The sequence below is a fragment of the Diabrotica virgifera genome, chromosome 9 (genome assembly GCF_917563875.1).
Source record: "Diabrotica virgifera virgifera chromosome 9, PGI_DIABVI_V3a".
NCBI classification, from domain to species: Eukaryota; Metazoa; Arthropoda; class Insecta; order Coleoptera; family Chrysomelidae; genus Diabrotica; species Diabrotica virgifera.
Genome location: NC_065451.1, coordinates 159288043 through 159310121, shown reverse-complemented (window position 1 = coordinate 159310121; position 22079 = coordinate 159288043). Strand labels below are relative to the sequence as shown.

The window sequence follows — 22079 nt, the reverse complement described above, 5'->3', positions numbered from 1 at the left end:
TTAATGTCAGAGTTCTTAAAAAATTCGATATAATTTCAAAATTAAAGTCATAAAATTGTCTGGCCGAAAAATTGAAGAGAAATATTAAACTTACTTTTTTGTGATCTTTTCAAATATGCAAACAGATTTTCAAAATTTTAATATACAGGGTGTTGTTTTGAGGTCAAAAAATACTTTATAATTTTTTGTTAATCCGGACCTGGATTTTTCTTATGGTTAGTATGTCGGTCGTTTGGGTTTTGAATGAGACATATGTGTACCAAATATAAAAAAATATACAGGGTGGTTCTAAAGTTATGGCTTAGGAAATAAATGGGCAAAATCGAAAAAAAACACCCTGTAACTTGATTATAAAAGTCAGTAGGGCAAAAAATGTAGTGTATCCCAAACCGGCTCGGTGACCTCTATTCACCTTTAAAGTATTTCCGTTTCCCAATGAAACACCCTGTATAAATTATATTAATATTTACATACATATTTGCCTGAATATTAATTTAAAATATTTTAATGAAAAAATCAATAAATATAAAATAAAATTTTCACTATAAAATGTCGAAATACACTAACCTAGAATGACAAACTTGTAATTTTACCCCTTCACATTGTGAAATATTCAACTACCGTTAACCAATACATAATTTTATGAGTTCTATGTATAATAATCACGGACTTACGCTTTTTTCTGTCACTTGAATTTAATGCGAGTTACGCCACTGGATTCTGCAGATTCTACGATACTAGAATCTGCGCAATAATATCTTATAAATAGAGGGACTTTCATATCATAATAACTTTTTGCTACTTGTATTCAACTTTTGATTAACTTAGTTCAGTTTGTTTAACACTTCTGTTGTTTCACATTTTGATTTATATTTTGAAAATAAAATACTTTTTTAAAAACTCTTTCTCGAACATCAAATACATAATTTGCGTTAGAGAAAATTCGATGAGCTATGACGCATTGAAAGAAGGATTTGGTATAACAACTATAAACTGTAAATGATTTACTATTTAATATCATCTGACTATTATCCTAATGTTTTTATTTTATTTGTAGGACTGTGTATGACATGAAAAACCTAGGGGGAAATCCACATTGGCAAAAACAGTTTATGTCACTCTCTGGAAACACATGTGGTCCCCTTCTTGGTGTTATCTTTGGTTATATCATATATAAAACAAGAAATGTCGAGATGTTCAAACAAAAGGTACTTAAAATATTTCTGAATATTTATGTACTAATAATTTATTTTCCTAAGAGTTTAAGAGCTGGGAACCGATTTTGTGCGTGATAAGTAATATGAAAAAACTATACGGCGATACGTTGAATTAGTTGTGTACATGACTTTACCCAACGGCCGGAAACCAGAGTGGGGGACGAGGGTAGCTATAAGGGGTCAAAGTCGCGGTTTTTATTATTTTTTTTTTGTGACGCTCATGATCGAGAGAGTGCACCAAAATTTGGGAATAAGTAGGTCATGACGTAACTAAGTAAAATCTCCAGGGGCGAAACGCTGCTTGGGGTACAAAGGGGTGGTAGGCAGGAGTGAGTATAAAACTATAAGGTTTTTTTTGCCGTTCATGATCGAGATAGTACACCAAAATTTGGGAATAAGCAGATCATGACATTACTACGTAAAATCTGCAGGGGGGAACGCTGCGTGGGGGACAAATGATGTTCTGCGTCACAAAAAAATAATACAAACTGCGACTTTGACCACTTAAAACTAACCTCATCCCCAACTCTGGTTTCCGCCCTTGGAGATTTTGCTTGTTTACGTCATGATCTACTTACTCCCAAATTTTGGTTTACTATCTCGATCACAAACTTCACAAAAATCCTTTATAATTTTTATATTCACCCCTGCCCCACCCCTTTGCCGGCAACGCAGCGTTCCGCCCCTGGAGATTTTACTTAGTTACGTCATGACCTACTTATTCCTAAATTTTGGAGCACTATCACGATCATGAGTGTCACAAAAAAAATAAAAACCGCGAATTTGACCCCGTATAACTACCCTCTTCCCTGACTCTGGGGAATTTACTTAGTTATGTCATGGTCTACTTATTCCCAAATTTTGGTGCACTGTCTCTATCATGAGCGTCACAAAAAAAATAAAAACCGCGAATTTGATCCCTTTTAACTACCCTCGTCCCCGGTCCCCGATTCTGGTTTCCGTCTCCGGGATTTTACTTAGTTATGTCATTGTCTACTTATTCCGAAATTCTGCTGCACTATCTCAATTACGAACGTCGCAAAAAACCCTTTATATTATATTTTTTATATTCACCCCTACCCCCACCTCTTTATCGGCCACGCAGCGTTCCGTCCCTAGAGATTTTACTTAGTTACGTCATGACCTACTTATTCCCAAATTTTGGTGCACTATCTCGACCACGAACGTCACAATAAATCCTTTATATTTTTTATATTTACCCCTGCCCTGAAGCGTTCCATCCCTGGAGATTTTACTTAGTTACGTCATGACCTACTTATTCCCAAATTTTGGTGCACTGTCTCGATTATGAGCGTCACAATAAAAATAAAAACCGCGAATTTGATACCTTATAACTACCCTCGTCCCCGCCCGATTCTGGTTTCCTTCTTTGGGGATTTTACTTAGTTACGTCATGAACTACTTATTCCCAAATTTTGATGCACTGTCTCTATCATGAGCGTCACAAAAAAAATAAATACCGCGAATTTGATCCCTTTTAACTACCCTCGTCCCCGGTCCCCGATTCTGGTTTCCGTCTCCGGGATTTTACTTAGTTATGTCATTGTCTACTTATTCCCAAATTTTGCTGCACTATCTCAATCACGAACGTCGCAAAAAACCCTTTATATTTTCTATATTCACTCCTACCCCCACCTCTTTGTCGGCCACGCAGCGTTCCGTCCCCAGAGATTTTACTTAGTTACGTCATGCCCTACTTATTCCCAAATTTTGGTGCACTATCTCGATCATGAGCGTCACAATAAATCCCTTATCATCATCATCATTCTCTTTGCCTTATCCCTATGCGGGGTCGGCTTCCCTAATTGCATTTCTCCACACAATTCTATCTTGGGTCATATCAATGTTAATCCCCTTTACCAACATATCCTGCCTTATCGTCTCCCCCCCAGGTCTTCTTTGGTGTTCCTCTCCTACTCCTTCCAGGAATCTGCACTTCAGCTATTCTTCGTATTGGGTGATTAACGTCTCAACGTTGAACATGACCAAACCATCTTAACCTATGCTCTCTCATTTTCGCATCAATTGGTGCCACACCTAGACTTCCCCTAATATACTCATTTCTAATTTTATCTTTCTTTGTCACTCCACTCATCCATCTAAGCATTCTCATTTCCGCAACATACATCTGTTGTTCCTCTTTCTTTTTCACTGCCCAACATTCAGTTCCGTGCATCATAGCCGGTCTTATGGCTGTTTTATAGAATTTTCCCTTCAACTTCATTGGAATTTTTCTGTCACACAACACACCACTCGCTTCTTTCCACTTCATCCATCCAGCCCTAATTCTACTGCATGCATCTCCATCTATTTCTCCATTACTCTGTAATACCGATCCTAGGTACTTAAAACTATTGCTTTTCACAATCATTTCACCATCCAAAGATACCATTTTATTTGTAGTAACACCATCTTTAAATAAACATTCCAAATACTCTGTTTTTGTCCTACTAAGTTTTAAACCTTTTTCCTCTAGAGCTTGTCTCCACTGTTCCAGTTTTGTTCTAAGTCTTTTTCACTATTTCCTGTTAACACTACATCATCATCATACCCCATAAATCCCTTATATTTTTTAAATAAATCCCTTATATTTTTTATATTTACCCCTGCCCCATCCCTTTGTCAGCCACACAGCGTTCCACCCCTGGAGATTTTACTTAGTTACGTCATGACCTGTTTATTCCAAAATTTTGGTGCACTATCTCGATCATGAGCGTCACAAAAAAAATGAAAACCGCGAATTTGACTCCTTATAACTACCCTAGTCTCCACTCTGGTTTCCGGCCGTTGGGAAAAGTCATGTATTTACACAACTAATTCAACATATCTCCGTATAGTTTTTCCATATTACTTATCACGCACAAAATCCGCTTCTATCTCTCCGAGTATAAATTTATATACATATTCAAAACCCCACGATAATAGGTGAGAAGGATGATCTACTTCTTCCTGGACCCCGCTTTCCAAATACTTTTCCTTCGAGGATGACGAGGGAATTTCTTGTAGGAGGAAATATCTGCATTCGTTTCACATTATGTGTACGAAGTATTATATCTTTCGTGATCTGTTGGTGGTCAGATAGTCACTTTTTCTTGTTATTAATTATAAGTTTTTTCTTCTTTACGTTTATATTGTTGACTGTAGTACATTATTTTCTTCATAAGGACTTGTGGGTCTTCTTGGCTGTCCGAAAATACTATGGACGGTGTCATCTGCATATCTGATATTGTTTAGCCGGTACCCATTTAGTATAGTCCAGAAAACCACTGCGCATCCGCGAGGAAAAATATTCCTATTCGGATTTTTTGCGCAATCTTACTCAAAAAGGGCACTCAAATTTTCATATCCGATATTAAACAATATATTTATCACTCTGTATATCATATTAAAGCAATTTGTTATTATATTAAAGCATGTGTGGCCTGCTAGTTTAGTTAACTATTGCGAATCATAAACAATAATTTGTTCTTTTCGAACTCTTTGTTCTCTTCGAACTCTTTGGTCTCTAATATTTGGTAATAAGATATTTTGTAAATAACGCGTGTAGCCTGACCCAAATACATATTGCCGCAAAGAAAAACGTTCATTTAGATCATTCCTTCGAATCACTTTCAAGAGACAGTGTGTAGTGTCATGATTATCAGTTTATCATTCATCCATGTAAGACAGTAAGAGCAGGTAGATTAATAATTTGTATTGCTCTCCTGTTTTAAGTAGTATCGGTCTTAAAAAAAATTCTTTCAGCTTTAATTTGGTTTTTAACTTTCGGCGATAGAAGTTTGAGCTGAGCCGAGTTGATTCCTTCAGCTTAGACGCTGAGATTTAATTTCTTGGACTACGTCGCTTGCCCTATACAGTGGAACCCCGATAAGTCGGCCCCGATAACCCGGAAGTCCGGCTAACCCGGACCGATTTTCATCAAATAAACATTTTGATTTTCAATATTTTGTATTTTGACAACGACCCGATTTGGGCGTCGCGAAACGGTAATAAAATTATTTTTCAATTTAATTGTGGCTTATTTCCCATCAAAATAGTTAATTATCAGACAAACCTTTCAACAATAAAAATGTATGTAATATAATATTTGAGAGATAATGTGTATGTGTGTAATTTGAACTATACGATATTAAAAATGACTCATAGCACACGCCGCAGAAACAACAGCCACCTGTCTGTAGTACCTATTCCTTTTTATTTCAAACTGTCTTAGCATCGTTTAGGAAAGACTATTTAAAAAATTCTTTTATAAACAATGGTCTTTAGTTTTCACTGTTCTTAAATAACATTACGTCGTTGTGACTGTATTGTGTGTCTTATATTGTTCGCTTCCGTTTGCTTACGTTTGTGTTTGGTGTTTTTTTTAGTCATTTTAATGAGTAGGTACTGTGCATATTTATAAATATATTTCATGTTATTTAAATTCTAACGGAGTTTATCTGTAAGTATACCGTATTTTATTAATTTTTACCATATTCTCCGGCTATCTCGGATTTTCGATAACCCGGATAGGCCGCGGTCCCGATTAATCCGAGTTATCGAGGTTCCACTGTACATCTACTTGACCTCAGCATTTGTTCTCATTCGGTATTGGTTGCTATTAGGGTCGTGATAAGCAGTGCCGGATTTAGGGTACTTGCGGCCCTAGGCCAAATTACCCTGAGCGGCCCCCGATAACTTCACGATTATGTAATTAAAGCACAAAGACTTAATAATAATAATAATAATTAAAACTTTTATTTTAATTTTACTTTTTAAATTTCGTAATACAAAGTATAACATAAATGAATAGAAATGCCTCTAATGAAGGTTTGCCGTTTGAAAACGGACATAAATAGGTTGAAATGTATTCACTAATTAAATAATCTTGGTTTGCAAATTTGGCTAAAACCCCAAATCAGCTCTAACAACAATTTCTATATTTATAGAAATTTTGAAAAAGCAAAATGTATAGAAAGAATTCTATATTTATAGAAGCCTTTGAGATGTTGGTTTTTCGAAAGATGCTGCGAATATCTCTTGGACAGATCACGTGACCAACAACGAGGCGCTGAGAAGAATGGAGACTGAGAGATAACTCCTAAATATTGTAAAAAACCGAAAAACGAGTTTTATCTAGACATAATTCACAGATGAGAAAGATACAACTTTTTACGACTCATAATGGAAGGGAAAGTGGAAGGAAGAAGAGGTTCAGGAAGAAGGAAATGCTCCTGGCTGAAGAACGTGAGAGACTGGACAGGTATGGACACACATTCGATACTAAGAACCTGTCAAGATAGAGAGAAATTTGCTGTAGTTATAGCCAACCTTCAGTAATGGAGAAGGCACCTTAAGAAGAATATAGAAAATATATAATTCAAAATGTTAGCAAACAGCAGTTATTTGTAAAATTATTAATATTGCTAAAATTATTAATATTGCTAAAATTATTATATTATTAATTAGTGTTGTAGTTACTTGTTAAAATTAAATACCATTTGTTTCATTCCGAGGGAAAAGTACAGATGACAACAAAAAACTAAAAAAGCCGAGTTGAAAAGACATTATAAGTAAAAGAACAAGCAAAATAATATGAATTGTACTAGTAATAGGCTATAGGCTACGGTACTGAAAAATAAAAATATTTAAGAATACAACAAATAAGCCTCTAGATCGTTCAATTCATTATTCTCTTATACTGAAAAACGTCAATGTCATGTTCTTAAATTCTTAATTTGTATAAAGTTGGATTAGTGATTAACATTGACTCCATACTCATAATAAATATCATATTATCTAAACTCTAAACACTCACTTTTCTAGCATTTTTGGCTGCAAAATCTTTAATCAAATTTTTAAAGTCTAAGGCTTGAAAACGCTCAGCATTTGAAATAAAACTAGCCAAACTACACAATCTAGAATCTTCGTCAGAAGTCGAGTTCCTCAAGTAGTTTTGTCGAGTTCCTCCAGTGGCGGCTCGTGACCTCAGTATCCGGTTAGGCGACACACATATATATATATATATATATATATATATATATATATATATATATATATATATATATATATATATATACAATAGCACTAAAGGCATTAGAGGCCCATGGCTTGAAAAGTTTGTTTTTTTTTTCTTCATTTTCACGTTTCTTTATGTGCTGAGCTCTTCTCTGGCTTGATATGTGATTTTCCTCCATTCCTTCCTGTTACTCATTTTTCTTTTTTGGCCCTCTAGCCCCATTCTTTCCAAATCTTTTTCGACGTCTTGCTTCCATCTATTTTTCGGCCTTCCTCTTCTCTTTCTTGAAGTTATAGTGTAGTTTAGTACCTTTTTTGGAGTCCTCGTGTTTGGCATCCTTTCAATGTGACCTCGCCATCTAAGTCTCTGAGCCTTTATCACTCCTATTATATTAGGTTGTTTGTATAATTGCTTTAACTCATCATTTGATCTTCTTATCCATAGACCGTCCCTTATTTTTCCTCCATATATCTTCCTCAGTATTTTCCTTTCCCAGATCTCCAGTAAATTTTGTTCATTTTTTGTCATTGTCCATGTCTCACTGCAGTATGTTACTATTGGCTGTATAGTTGTTTTGTATAGCTGTACTTTTGCCCTTCTTGATAGAAACTTGCTTTTCAACATTACATTAAGCGCATGTACACTTCTATTGCCTGCCATTATTCTAGCTTGTATTTCTTCTTTAATGATAGGTTTACGTGATATTATTGCCCCTAGGTATGTAAATCTTTCTACCATTTCGAATTCGTATAATGTTCCTTCTTCTACTTTTACTTTAAACTTTTGACCATTCCTAAACTGACCATCTGTCCACTCCATACATTTTGTTTTAGTTGAATTTATATATAGTCCCATTTTCTTCGCTGCTTTTACTATTCTCTGTACCATCTCCTGTAGCTCTTTTTTTCCTCTTGCCAGTAACACCACATCATCCGCAAACGCCAAAACTTGGTGTCTTTTTTGATATATGAGTCCTTCTTTATTGATTTTCGCTTCTCGCATTATTTTTTCTAGGCATAAGTTGAAGAGTAAAGATGACAGAGGATCGCCCTGTCTTAATCCTTCGTTTACTATAAATTTTTCTGATGATTGATTGTTTATTTTGACTCTGTTTTCTGTATTCTCCAGAGTAAGATGTATCATGTTACGTAGCTTTCTGCTAACTCCCAATTCCTCAAGCGCCTCTTTTAATTTCTTCCTCTTTATTCTATCGTATGCTTGTTGGAAGTCGATGAATAGTGCTATCGTTGGTAGGTTGTGTTCATAGCTTTCTGCTTGTAATTCTCTGATTACGAATACTTGGTCCGTTGTGCTTCTCCCTCTCCTAAATCCGCACTGATATTCGCCTATTATATTTTCAGCTTCTTTTTCAAGTTTGTCTTTTATTGATTTTCCTAGGATTTTGTATACGGTATTTAGTAAAGCTATTCCTCTGTAATTACTGCATTCTGTTTTGTCGCCTTTTTTATGTAATGGGCACATAATTGCTTCCTTCCAGTCCTCTGGTATTCGTTCTTTTAACCATATATCTTTTATGATTTTGTGTATCCAATCATTCAGCAATTTTCCACCATATTTCATCATCTCTGCTGTTATGTTATCGCTTCCAGGGCATTTGTTGTTTTTAAGATTTTTAATTATTTCCTCGATTTGTTCTTTGCTCGGTGGATTATCTTCTATGTCTTCTAACTGTTCATTTTCTGTCTCTACTTCTATGGATTCATTTTGGTTTGGCTTATTCTTGCCATTTAGTAATTCGTCAAAATACTCTTTCCATCTCTCTACTATTTCTGCTTCGCCGCTTATATTATCTCCAGCTTTGTTTTTAACGAATATGGGTTTTTGCTGGTATCCTCTTTTCTCGTTTCTGGCACCTTGGTACAGGTTTTTTATTTCTTTATTTCTGTAGTTCTCTTCTATTTCTTTTAGCTTATTATCTAAGTGTTTTCTCTTCTTTTCTTTCAACAACCTCTTTACTTTTTGTCTTTGTTCTATATATCTATCATGCGTCTCTGTTGTTTCTTTCTTGATCATTTCCATCCTTAATGATTGTCTTAGTTCTATTTCTTTTTGGCACTCTATGTCGAACCACTCCTTCCTCTTTTTAATCTCTTGTTTATTACATTCTTTTGCTGCTTTGTTCATTACTTGCTTTATGATTTCCCAGTTGTTCTCCGTTTGTTCTTCTATTTGTATCTTTTTTAGTTCCCTTTCCATTGTTTCTCTGTATGTTTCTTGCTCTTTTTTTGTTGCAAACCGAATTGGTTTATTTATACATTTCTTTTCTTTTATTTTGTTTTTGTTTTCAGGTATCAGTTGCTTCATTTTGATACCCACCATGTAATGGTCGGAGTCGGCATCTGGTCCTCTGTATGTTCTAATCTTCTTTATACATTGCTGCTCTTCTTTTTCGATCAGAACGTGATCTCTTTGGTTTTTGGTCTTTCTATCTGGCGATATCCATGTTTCCTTGTGTATTTCTTTTCTTTCGAAATATGTGCTCATCATGATCATATTTTTTTCTCTTGCAAAATCTATGAGGAACTGTCCGTTTTCATTAGTTTTATTGTGTTTACTATGTTTTCCTATTGTCGGTCTAAATACTTCTTCCTTCCCTATTTTGGCATTTGCGTCGCCCAAAATAATTTTCATGTCGTATCTGGGTATACTTTCGATTGTTCTATTTAGTTCACTGTAAAAAGATTCTTTGACATCATTATCTTTTTCTTCAGATGGTGCGTGAATATTTATGAGAGTGATTTTTTGGTATTTTCCCTTGATCCTGATACTACATATTCGATCTGATATTGGTTTGAATTCTACTATTGCTTCCTTTAGTTCTTTTCGTAACATAAAACCTGTGCCTAATGTTCTATTCTTTCCGCCGCTATTAAAAAACACTGTATCTTCTATTTCTAATATATTATTTCCCAGCTGTTTCGTCTCCTGCAAGGCTACTATGTCAAATTGGAACTTTTCGATTTCTCTCGCTAGATGTTTAAGTTTACCTTCTCCATATGTGCCTCTTACATTCCATGTTCCTAAAAGTAAGTGTTCTTTTCGACATGTTCTCTTGTGTTTTTGTCCGGTTTTCATTTTTTTTCTCTTTTGTCCTTTTTTTGAATTATCGTTATCCTTTTTCTGTACTTGTGTCGTCATCGTTATTCCCATGGTACAATTGTCTGCTAGTTTTTTGATGTTGTTTTGATCATTTTTCCTTCTTTGTCGTTCCACTTCCATTCGTTGTTGTTTACCCATATTTTTTTTACTCCAATCTTGACTTCATTTCCTTTGTTTCTTTCTTCCTGAGCAATGTTTCTAATTGTTTTCTGTATTTCTCGTTCTCTTATGGTTGCATCTTCGTTAATATATACCTTCAGCCCTCTTATTTCTTTTAACTTATACTTTTTTTCCATTATTTTTCTTTTTTCTTCTTGGTTTTCTAATTCAATGAGGCATGTTTTTTCTCCTAGCTTGTGAGCATTCCTTATTTTAACCTCTACTCCTAAGTGTTGTTTGATGAAATTGTTAGTTGTTTCTTTTAACCCTGCTTGTTCATATGTGTCTATCCTTAGACCGTTCATGACTACGTTATTTATTCGTCGGTGTTTTTCCATAACTTCCATGTGGTTTGTTATTTCTCTGAGTTCCTCCTTGATTTCTATATTCTCTTGTTTTAGTTCCGCATTTTCTTTTCTCAGCGCTCTGTTTTCTATAATGAGCTTTTCTATTGCTTCCTTGCTTTCTTTTTGATTTCTTTTTATTTCCTTAATGTCAACGGTGAGGTGGCTCACCATCACTAATAATTGATCAATTTTTGTTTCTTCATTTCTTTTCTCTTGATTTTTTGTTGGTGTTCTCGAGAACTTTTTGCTCTTTCTAAAAACGCTGGACGGAAGGGCCGCCCGAGAACTTTATCGTACCGATCTATTATCGTTATGGTACTAGATACTGGAATTCTATAAAAATAACAAAGTTACTCGTTATTTTGATATTTTAGAAACACCTACTGTACTTAAAAGTATTTTATGGTTCTACGCATCATTAATTCCTGCATTTGAGAAAATGTTCGATGCCATATTTCGGGGACACACTATAGATGTGTAGATTATTGCATAAATCAATAGAATATTATAGTCATACTTTCATTTCAAATTAGTTCATTTTTCTGAGAAATTAATAGTTTACAATATTTGCATTTCATTCTATTTCGATTACGCCAGTCAATGCGCGAGATTAAGAACAAGATATTATCTCCAAATTCTATCCTACTGCATGGATTTTAATGAAATTTTGGGAGTAGCCCAATCTCCTAATTCAAAGTCTATCCTATATACTATGGCACTTTTATCATGGGGGAAGTTCCCACCACTTCTCAGGGGTGAAATATTTTTATTTTCGAATTACATGGAGAAAAAGGAAGATTTTTAAGAAAATTTAAAAATTCATTCTATAATTTGATCACATTTTTTATAAAAACCATTCATTTTAAACCCGTTCAACATTTTGAAAGTAGAAATAACACTATATATACAGGGTGTCCCAGACTAACTTACCCACGCTATATCTCTTAAAGAAATAGAGATTTTCGAATGGGACAAAAGGTGATATATTCTACTTGTAATACACTTTAATATAACGTACAAAAAAATCATCCCCTAAATAATCATCCCTTAGTTACAACCCCTAACTTTAATTTTTTTAATAGCACCCTATATATTTTTTTATAGTTTTGGACGTTGTCTTCTATCGTCTATTCAACACATTTTTTGAAAATAAAATCGGTTCGTAAATAACCAAGAAAATATCAGTTTAGTTTTGTTAATTATGTGTCCCAGACTAATTTATCAAGGCTATATTTCATAAACGAATAGAGATTTTCGAATGGGACAAAAATGATCTATTACATTTGTAATACACTTTAATATGACCTAGAAAAAAATATCCCCTAAATATTCATCCCTTAGATACAACCCTTTACTTTATTTTTTTTAATAGCACCCTGTAAGTTAGGGATGAATATTTAGGGGATGGATTTTTTCTACGCCATATGAAAGTGTATTACAAATGGAATAGATCAGTTTTTGTGCCATTCGAAAATCTCTATTCGTTTAAGAAATATAGCTTGGATAAATTAGTCTGGGACACAAAATTTAACAAAAATAAACTGATAGTTTCTAGGTTATATACGAACCGATTTTATTTTCAAAAAATGTGTTGAATAGACGATAAAAGACCACATCCAAACTATACAAAAATATACAGGGTGCTATTAAAAAAATTAAAGTTAGGGGTTGTAACTAAGGGATGATTATTTAGGGGATGATTTTTTTGTACGCCATATTAAAGTGTATTACAAGTAGAATATATCATCTTTTGTCCCATTCGAAAATCTCTATTCGTTTAAGAGATATAGCGTGGGTAACTTAGTCTGGGACACCCTGTATATATTAAAAGGTATTATAGAAGGAAAACAATGCATTTAAATTATGGTAGATGGGGAGTTAAATGTATATACTTTTCATTTTTCCTTAAAGTACATTAGTCATATATTTTTTTGCACCATATCTCGCTTAGTTTGTAAGTAACCGACATTTAACGGTGCTCGTTTTAAAGGCCTTTTCAAACACTACAAAAGGTGTTGGTAGCATTATACACCTAAAACCTACCGTTCCTCTGTTATTTCAAGTTGAATACACCAATTTGAGCATGCACCAAAAAACAAACTATTTTCACCTACCATATCTCTTTTTGTATTATAAATAGAACATTTACGAAGGAACGAATCTCTTTATTATTTATAATCTAAAAAATGTTTTATATAGTGTTTTTAGTTAGATGCATAGTTTTTAAGGTATTCACAAAAAATCCGTCCGAAAAAGTGTCATTTTTCAATGAAAATGGCCAATTTTCAACTACGCATAACTCAAAAAGTATTGAGTTCCAAAAAAAAAAGTATAGACCAGTTTTTGCTTAGAAATAGGTTCTTTAGCCACTTTCGTGCTTATTTTGACCAACAAATTTTCCACCCCCTTGAAGAAGTGGGAACCGCCCCAAGATAAAAGCGCCATAGTATATAGGGTAGATTTTGTTTCTTGAGCTATTCCCTACTTACTGTGAAAATATCAAGTACATCAATGTAGTAGGATGGAATTCGGAGCCAAATACCCTCATTGACTGCCCTACAATAATGCTCTGCTATGAACGCGTGAGAGAGGACACACATAAGATTATAGCAAAATTTCTATTTACCGTAACTTTTCGATTTTTTGAGCTACAGCAATGAATTTTATGTCATTGGAAAGGTAATTTTGCATTCTTTCAAAATATGTTAAAATATACAGGGCGTATCTAAAAAAATTAAGATTTTTTATTCATTTCCGGTTCAACCGGAAGCCATATTTTTGGTAAAATTTATTGTGATAATAGATAATAAAGTACCATATATGTTTGCAAAATTTCAAATTTTAGTTTCTATTAAGAAGGAAGTTACGGGCACTCGAATATTTTTTTATAAAAAATTCATAACTCCCCTCCTATGGGGAAAGATATATGACTAATGTCATTTAATTTACTGATAGGATATCAAAGATATATCAAAAAATAAAAAAATTCCTTGGAGCCATTTTTGAGAAAATCTAGTTCAAATTTATGTCAAAATGTGACCCCTTAAATATAGGCAACCCGTAACTTTTTCTGAAAAACGATAACATCCTTCTTATAGCCCCATCTTTAGACTATATAACGACTTTTTCAAATTAAACTTATCTTCAACAAGTTTTTAGATAGATAGGGAAATGTGTCGGGTGGGCGGTCGGCCATTTTGGCCGCCATTTTGAATTTGGAAATGTCAAATTCCGTATTTTTATTTACCTATCGATGAGCTTACTTTGAGTTGAATTTCATTCATTTCGGTCAAAATTTGCAAAAATGGGCCCAAAATAACCCCCCTATTTCGGCCCCCCTTTGAGAGGTTTTTTTTAAAAGCTTAGTTTCTCGACAAAATTCTCTTAAACTTACTCATACCGAATTTCATCAAAATCGGTCCAGTAGTTTTTGCTGGGCGGTGGCGACATACGTACGTACGTACGTACGTACGTACGTACATACTTCCGACATGTTTTTTTTATTTGCTTTTTAGACTCAGGGGGACTCAAAACGTCGAAAAAAAGTGAAATCTGAAACAATTTTTTTTGCACGATCCTATAACTTTATCTATTATACTATACTACGTATATAGTACGATAAAGTAAAACCGTCCGAAAAGGTGTAATTTTTCAATGAAAATGGCCAATTTTCAACTACGCATAACTCAAAAAGTATCGAGTTCTCAAAAAAAAAGTATAGACCAGTTTTTGCTTAGAAATAGGTTTTCTAGCCACTTTCGTTATTTTGACCAACAAATTTTTCACCCCCTTGAAGGGGTGGGAACCGCCCCAAGATAAAAAGCGCCATAGTATATAGGGTAGATTTTGTTTCTTGAGCAATTCCCTACCTTCTGTGAAAATATCAAGTACATCGATGTAGTAGGATGGAATTCGGAGCCAAGTACCCTCATTCACTGCCCTATAATAATGCTCTGCTATCATCGCGTGAGAGAGAACACACACAAGATTATAGCAAAATTTCTATTTACTGTAACTTTTCGAGTTTTTGAGCTACAGCAACGAGTTTTATGTCATTGGAAAGGTAATTTTGGATTCTTTCAAAATATGTAAAAATACACAGGGCGTATCTAAAAAAATTAAGATTTTTTTTTTCATTTCCGTTTCAACCGGAAGCCATATTTTGGGTAAAATTTATTGTTATAATAGATAATAAAGTATCATGTATATCTGCAAAATTTCAGATTTTAGTTTCTATTACAAAGGAAGTTACGGGCAGCCGAATATTTTTTTATAAAAAATTCATAATTCCCCTCTTATGGGGAATTAAGAAATCTGGCTGATGTCATTCCATTTACCTAGAGGATATCAAAACTACATCAAAAAATAAACAAATTCCTTGGAGCCATTTTTGAGAAAATCTAGTTCAAAATTATGTCAAATTTTGACCCCTTAAATATAGGCAACCCATAACTTTTTCTGAAAAATAATAATCTTCCTCTTAGAGCCCCATCTTTAGGCTATATAACGACTTTGACAAATTAAACTTATCTTAAACAAGTTTTTAGATAGGTAGAGAAATGTGTCGGGTGGGCAGTCGGCCATTTTGGCCGCCATTTTGAATTTGGAAATGTCAAATTTCGTATTTAGATTAACCTATCAATGAGCTAACTTTGAGTTAAATTTCATTCGTTTCGGTCAAAATTTGCAAAAATGGACCCTAAATAACCCCCCTATTTCGGCCCCCCTTTGAGAGATTTTTTTTAAAAGCTTAGTTTCTCGACAAAATTCTCTTAAACTTACTCATACCGAATTTCATTGAAATCGGTCCGGTAGTTTTTGCTGGGCGGTGGCGACATACGTACGTACATACGTACGTACATACGTACGTACATACTTCCGACATGTTTTTTTTATTTGCTTTTTAGACTCAGGGGGACTCAAAACGTAAAAAAAAAGTGAAATCTGAAAAAAAATTTTTTGCACGATCCTATAACTTTATCTATTATACTATACTACGTATATAGTACGATAAAGTAAAATATCATCTTCCTCGTTATTCATATATCTGTCCTTCCTTTTTGACCCTCCTTCTGACTGTGTGTCATCACTGTCTAAAGTTTCCAGATACCTTTCCATTTTCCGGCGCCAAACACTGTCTTCCACCTCAAAAGTGCAGAGAAGACAGCGTTTACCGTGTTTATTTTGTATATTTATTATCGGTTGTTATTTTCTGTGGTTACCTGGAAAATCTACTCACAACGGCAACGTCGCAATTTCATCGGCCAGAGTTTCGTGTCTACGTTTTGTTGTTAAACAGGCTTAACAATTTTAGCTATCTTACTTTTTGTATGTCCTTGGTTCTATTTTGATGATATTTCACCGATTTTAAAGTTTTTAATTATCACTAACCTTAACTTAATGTCTTATATTGTTCACTGGATACTTTTAATAACATATTTCCCGTTACAACTCTCAAAAATTGAGTTTATTGCAGACGGTAAATACAATGTTTGTTTTCGTTTTGACTGCCGTGTTGCCCCCTCGGCGACACATATAGTAGAAAAAATGAAAGAATACCCATGAACGAACATATAAAACACGCTCTATTTTCCTGTCACCGTGTCACTCAAAAAATTGGCCAGCATAATTACATGTAATAATTATTGCTACATGTACTTGCACTGGACAATTTTCTTTGTGACACGTTAACAGGAAATACAGCGTGTTTTATATGTTCGTTCATGGGTATTCTTTAATTTTTCCGACTGTATAGTGTATAATAATATGTAAATACTTATATAGATACAGGGTGTTTGGTAAAGAATGGGCCATAGCTTAAACTTACATTCCTGAGCTTAAAATTGGTCGATTTAAGCTAACTTACCTTAGTACCAAAGTTGATAATAACCGAAATACAGGGTGTCAAAGTTAAACTTCTATTTTATTTATTCTTGAATATTTCCTGACAGACATGGGACAACAACACGAAATTTGGTAGGTAAGCGGGGTTTTTTGGGATTAGAAATCTAAATTTGCCACCAAAAATGATCTATTACCCAGAGGGCGCTACATACGTCTTTCAGCGCTCATTTAATACGTTCAATTTTTTTTATCTCCCACTCCACATAGTTTTTGAATCAACATTTTTATTCTCTTAATATTTTTACTTTAAAAAGGTATACTACATTCATCTCGCTAAGCTCAACTGTTTTCGAGATAAACGCATTTTAAGTCTTCTATACAACATAATTTTTGCATATCATTGTAGTTAGACCCGAAAAATAAACTTGAAACCATAATAATTGTGCCAGTTCTCATATTTATGTCATTGCATCGCAAATTCCATTTGAAGAAATTTGAGATACATTTTTGTAAATTTTTATGATTTTAAGTTATTTTTCGGGTGTAACTGTAACTACAATGATATGCAAAAAATTATGTTGCCTCGCAGATTTAGTATACCTTTTTTAAGTAAAAATATTAACAGAATAAAATTTTTTATTTAGAAAGTATGTAGAGTGGGTAATAAAAAATTGAACCTATTAAATGAGCGCTGAAAGGCGTTTGTGGCGCCCTCTGGATAATACATCATTTTTGGTGGCTAATTTAGATTTCTCGTCTCAAAAAATCCCCGCTTACCAAATTATGTGTTATTATCCCATGTCTGTTAGGAAATATTCAAGAATAAATAAAATAAAAGTTTTAACTTTGACACCCTGTATTTCGGTTATTATCAACTTTCGTACTAAGGTAAGGTAGCTCAAATCGACATATTTTAACCTCAGGAATCTAGTGTTAAGCTATAGCTCATTCTTTACCAAACACCCTGTATACAGATGAAGGCACCCTTATATTTCGGCTATCAAAATAAATACAGATTTGAAATTTTGCAGTCATTAATTTTGATGGTTTACACTTTTTAAGATAGTCAACTGAAATTTAAATTTTAAACGCGGCCTACTGCGAATTCACAAATAGGACGAATTTTCAATATTTTGTTTCGCGTTAGAGATATCGCAAAAAGTTATTTGGAAAAATTGTTACAAATATTATTCTAACCCCACATACCAAATTTCATGACAAAATTCGAACTTTTCGTTTTTTTTCAGAATTGGTAGTCAAGATCCTAAAACATGCAATTGGCAGTTCCGAGATGCAGCTCGGCACAACCAATGTCAAAGGCTCAAAATATCTAGCCTACCTATAGCCCGAAAATACACGGCCAGGCAAGCGACAATACAGCCGCTGTGCTTAGCGTAAAGAGTGAGACATGCGAATTCTGTTCGGCTACTTTTTAGAGAGCCTGCCCTAGGGTAAAGCCGTCTTAGGGTCGATTTCTCATACCTGCGTTAATCTATGGTTCAGTTGAACCAGGTTCACCCGTGATCTGTGGTTTTGTTTGAAATGCATTTCTCATTGCGCGTTCATGTCAGCGCTCGTTCTACAGTTTTCGAGAAATGCCAATAGATGGCAAAAGGTAAAAAACTGTCGCCATTTTGAACTACCATTTTTATGCTGTTTTTGAATAAAGTTAAATTTAAGTATTTATAGTCAAATAGTCATTTTAATAATTATAAATAAATATTATAAAAACAAAAATAATGTTATCGTTTATCGTTGGGCTTAATATAATAAAATAGGATATATTTATATTATGACAGCGGTTCGTGTTAATACAACGCATGCGTAGTCCATGGAATCATCTGAACTGAGTTCTGAAATCTTTGAACGGCCGAATTCCACCGTTCAAGGATCGTTTAAGTTTAAACTGCCATCGGTTGATCGTGAATTGAGAAAGACGATTTTGACTTTAAACTGACGTTTACTAGAACCCTAACAACACACAACATTCCAGGAATGTACTACCAAAGTTCTATCAATATTTGAATGTCCTGGACATTTAGGGAACATTCGGTGAACATCTGATTAAATTATTCGTGGAATGTTACCATAAGACATTCTGTGAACATACTACCAATGTTCCTATATGTTCATTTTCAAATTCACGGCGCATGTATTTGTGCATGGTGCTTAGAGAGGGCATCACGTGACTAAAAACGACCAATGACCTCACTTCAGACTTCGGTGCTTCGGCCATCTTGACATGCATCTTGGCCTTGGCCACCTTGCCGTGCGTGATCGTTGTTTGTTTTTATTTGTGCTTTTTAAGAATATTTTTTAATTCGGATACTTTTATAATAACTTTAATAGTATTATTAATATAGTGCATAAAATCAGTTGGAGTAGCAGAAGCAATGTAGATAAAAAATCTGCAGGAATAATGTTTCAAAGGTTAGTATAATGCAAATATGTAAACAAAGGCATGCCCCTATTTCAGAAAATATCCATTTATTATTTTAATAATTGCGAATAAGCCACAAACTTGCTTATTCCTAACTAAAATAGTGAATAGAGATAATAACAAACGGATTATTTGTAAAATTAAAATTTTTTTTTTGTGTTTTTGCTAATGTATGCGTTTATAAACAGGATGGTAGACCACACACTATAATAGTACCAACTAATGAATACACAGTATGAATAGTATAGAGTTTAGTCGGTTCACTAAACTTAGTCTCAGACACAACTGGCTAGTGATTTTAGTAAATAATTTTGACAATTTGGTAAAATTGGCAAAAAAATAACTAAATAGTTAGTAATTTTGGCAAAAATGGCCAAAAACAAAAAAATTACCTACTAAAATCACTAGCCAGTTGTGGCTAGGGAAACGACTATACTAATAAACAATTTCTAAGCTGCTTTTTATAATATTTTGTGAGTTCATTAATCATATTTTTTATTTAAAACTAAAATTTGTTAATAATGCTCAGTAATGCATATATTTTGTATTTTTAGCTTTCCAGAAGATCCTGCAAATAAGGCATGAAGTATTGATCAGATTTGTTAATAGAGCAGTATGTTCAAAACATTTTTTAGAAAAAGATATTGACAGAACTTCACTTTCAACCGTTTGAGAGACTGTGCTGTTCCAATAGCTTATATCACACAGGTAATATGCTTAACTCAATTAAGAATACAATTACAATATACAGTTGGAAAAATTAAAGAATAGGGCTTTTCATTTACAGTCATTTGTTTCGAGCTACTGTCATATGTCGTATAATCCGTGTTGTATTAATATTATACACAGATTATATAACATATGACAGAAGCTCGAAACAAATGACAATCGATGAAAAGCAATATAGGGCTTTGTTCATTGTCATTTGTTTCGAGCTTCTGTCATGTGTCACATATATTAATATATCTACGTCATACGTCTTTGGTTTGTATCATTGATTATATCAATAACGTATGACGTAGATATATTAATATTATGTGACACATGACAGAAGCTCGAAACAAATGACTGAATGAAAAACCCTATAACCATGAACGATCACATCAATCACTTATTTTGTATAGGGCTTTTCATTCACAGTCATTTGTTTCGAGCTTCTGTCATGTGTCACACAATATTACTATATCTACGTCATAAGTTATTGGCATATACCAATGATACAAAGCAAAGACGTATGACGTAGATATATTAATATTATGTGACACATGAGAGAAGCTCGAAACAAATGACAGTTGATGAAAAGCCCTATTTGCTGTCTTTTTCTATAAATCACAAACGTTTGTTACCTATAGAAAAAGATCATCATCATCATTGGCTCGACAGCCCTTTCTGGGTCTTGGCCTGTTCCAGGATTCTTCTCCACTCTGATCTGTTTCGTGCTTTTTTTCTCCAGTTTTTTATTTTTAATGTTTTTATATCATTTTCTATTTGTTCTAAAATAGAAAAAGATAGCAAATACAAAATAAGTGATTGATGTGATCGTTCATGGGTATAGGGCTTTTCATTCACAGTCATTTGTTTCGAGCTTTTGTCATGTGTCACATAATATTAATATATCTACGACATACGTTATTGGTATATACAATAATAGATACAAACCAAAGACATATGACGTAGATATATTAATATTATGTGACACATGACAGAAGCTCGAAACAAATGACAATTGATGAAAAGCCCTATTCTTTCATTTTTCCAACTGTAGATACCGTTGTTCTTCATCATCTACATCAGAGATCTAAGTTGACATTGTTGCCCAATTACAAAAAATTTTTGAATTCATTTTAAGTCTAATATATCACATAATTATTGCGAAGTAGATTATACAAGAAAACAGATTAATATTGAATGCAAATAAATAAAAACATCAGAAATAGAAAACAAGAATTAAGTTATAATCTTAAGTTAAAGTAAATAATAAAAACAATAAATATAATAAAACAAAATACTTATTAGTTTGTGAAAAAGCTATTTCTTTGTGGCATTTTTGTAATTATTGTAACTATTTTAATGGGGAAATAAGCCAGAATTTACTTGAAAAAATAACTTTATTATGGTTTCTACTTCCACATCGGACGTCGTTGTCAAAATACAAAATGTTTTATTATTTTCTTTATTAAATATTATTTATTATTTATTTAAATATTATTTAATTTATTATTTATTTTATTATTATTATTATTATATGCATATTATTACCTGTAAATATTTCTTCTGATTGTTAATTGTAAAGGATAAAAAAATTACCATTTATTTTATTTTCTTTTAGAATCAGCTGAGAGAAGTGGTCTACAAAAAACCAGGAAGGAAATGGAATATGTGGCTATGAAAGGCAAAAGAAAGGTTTACAAAGCAAATGTGACAAATTTTTTTATAGGAATATCAGTAAATTACATTAAAAAAATGTATGAAAAGATTTTTTGCAATAAAAATGTTTATATTTATCAAGGATGCATTATTTGGTATGGCCACATATCGTCAGTGATGTGACAATACCTCCTATCTGTTTTTTCATGAGATTTGTAAGATAGACTAAAAACTTGTTTGGGCCACCTCCTGTTTTCATATATTTTTTGACTTGTTTTGCAGTAAATTTAACTATCTATTTACTACAAAACAAGCCAGAACTTACGTATGCAAACAGGAGGTGACCTTAAAAAATGTTTTTCGTCTCCTGCAAACCTCATGAAAAAAGATATAGGAGGTATTGTCACAGCACTGAGGATATATTTCAGAGAATGTCTAAAAAATATACTGTGAATGTTCAAAGAACGTTCGTAGACATTCATGGAATGTTCCAACAAGACATTTAGTCTAAAAAATATACTGTGAATGTCCAAAGAACATTCATGGAATGTTCCAACATTCATGGA

At 33.4% G+C, this 22079-nt stretch overlaps 1 protein-coding gene and 1 long non-coding RNA gene across 6 annotated transcripts in view; both read left to right on the top strand.

The window, feature by feature from the left end:
* The window catches only part of LOC126892658 (nose resistant to fluoxetine protein 6-like), a 149692-nt gene that overhangs the window by 80263 nt on the left and 47350 nt on the right, over positions 1 to 22079 (top strand). For all 4 annotated transcript variants that reach the window (XM_050662300.1, XM_050662299.1, XM_050662298.1 and 1 more), the window contains exon 8: positions 1058 to 1208. In XM_050662300.1, coding sequence (XP_050518257.1) covers positions 1058 to 1208 — 151 coding nt within the window. The remainder of the gene's footprint in view (positions 1 to 1057; positions 1209 to 22079) is intronic.
* On the top strand, positions 17721 to 21650 carry LOC126892662 (uncharacterized). 2 transcript variants are annotated; one of them, XR_007700956.1, is made up of 3 exons: positions 18655 to 19136; positions 19701 to 19854; positions 21476 to 21650. It is a non-coding gene; the product is annotated as an uncharacterized LOC126892662 (long non-coding RNA). The 2 variants fall into 2 exon arrangements; XR_007700955.1 differs by having other exon boundaries at positions 17721 to 19854.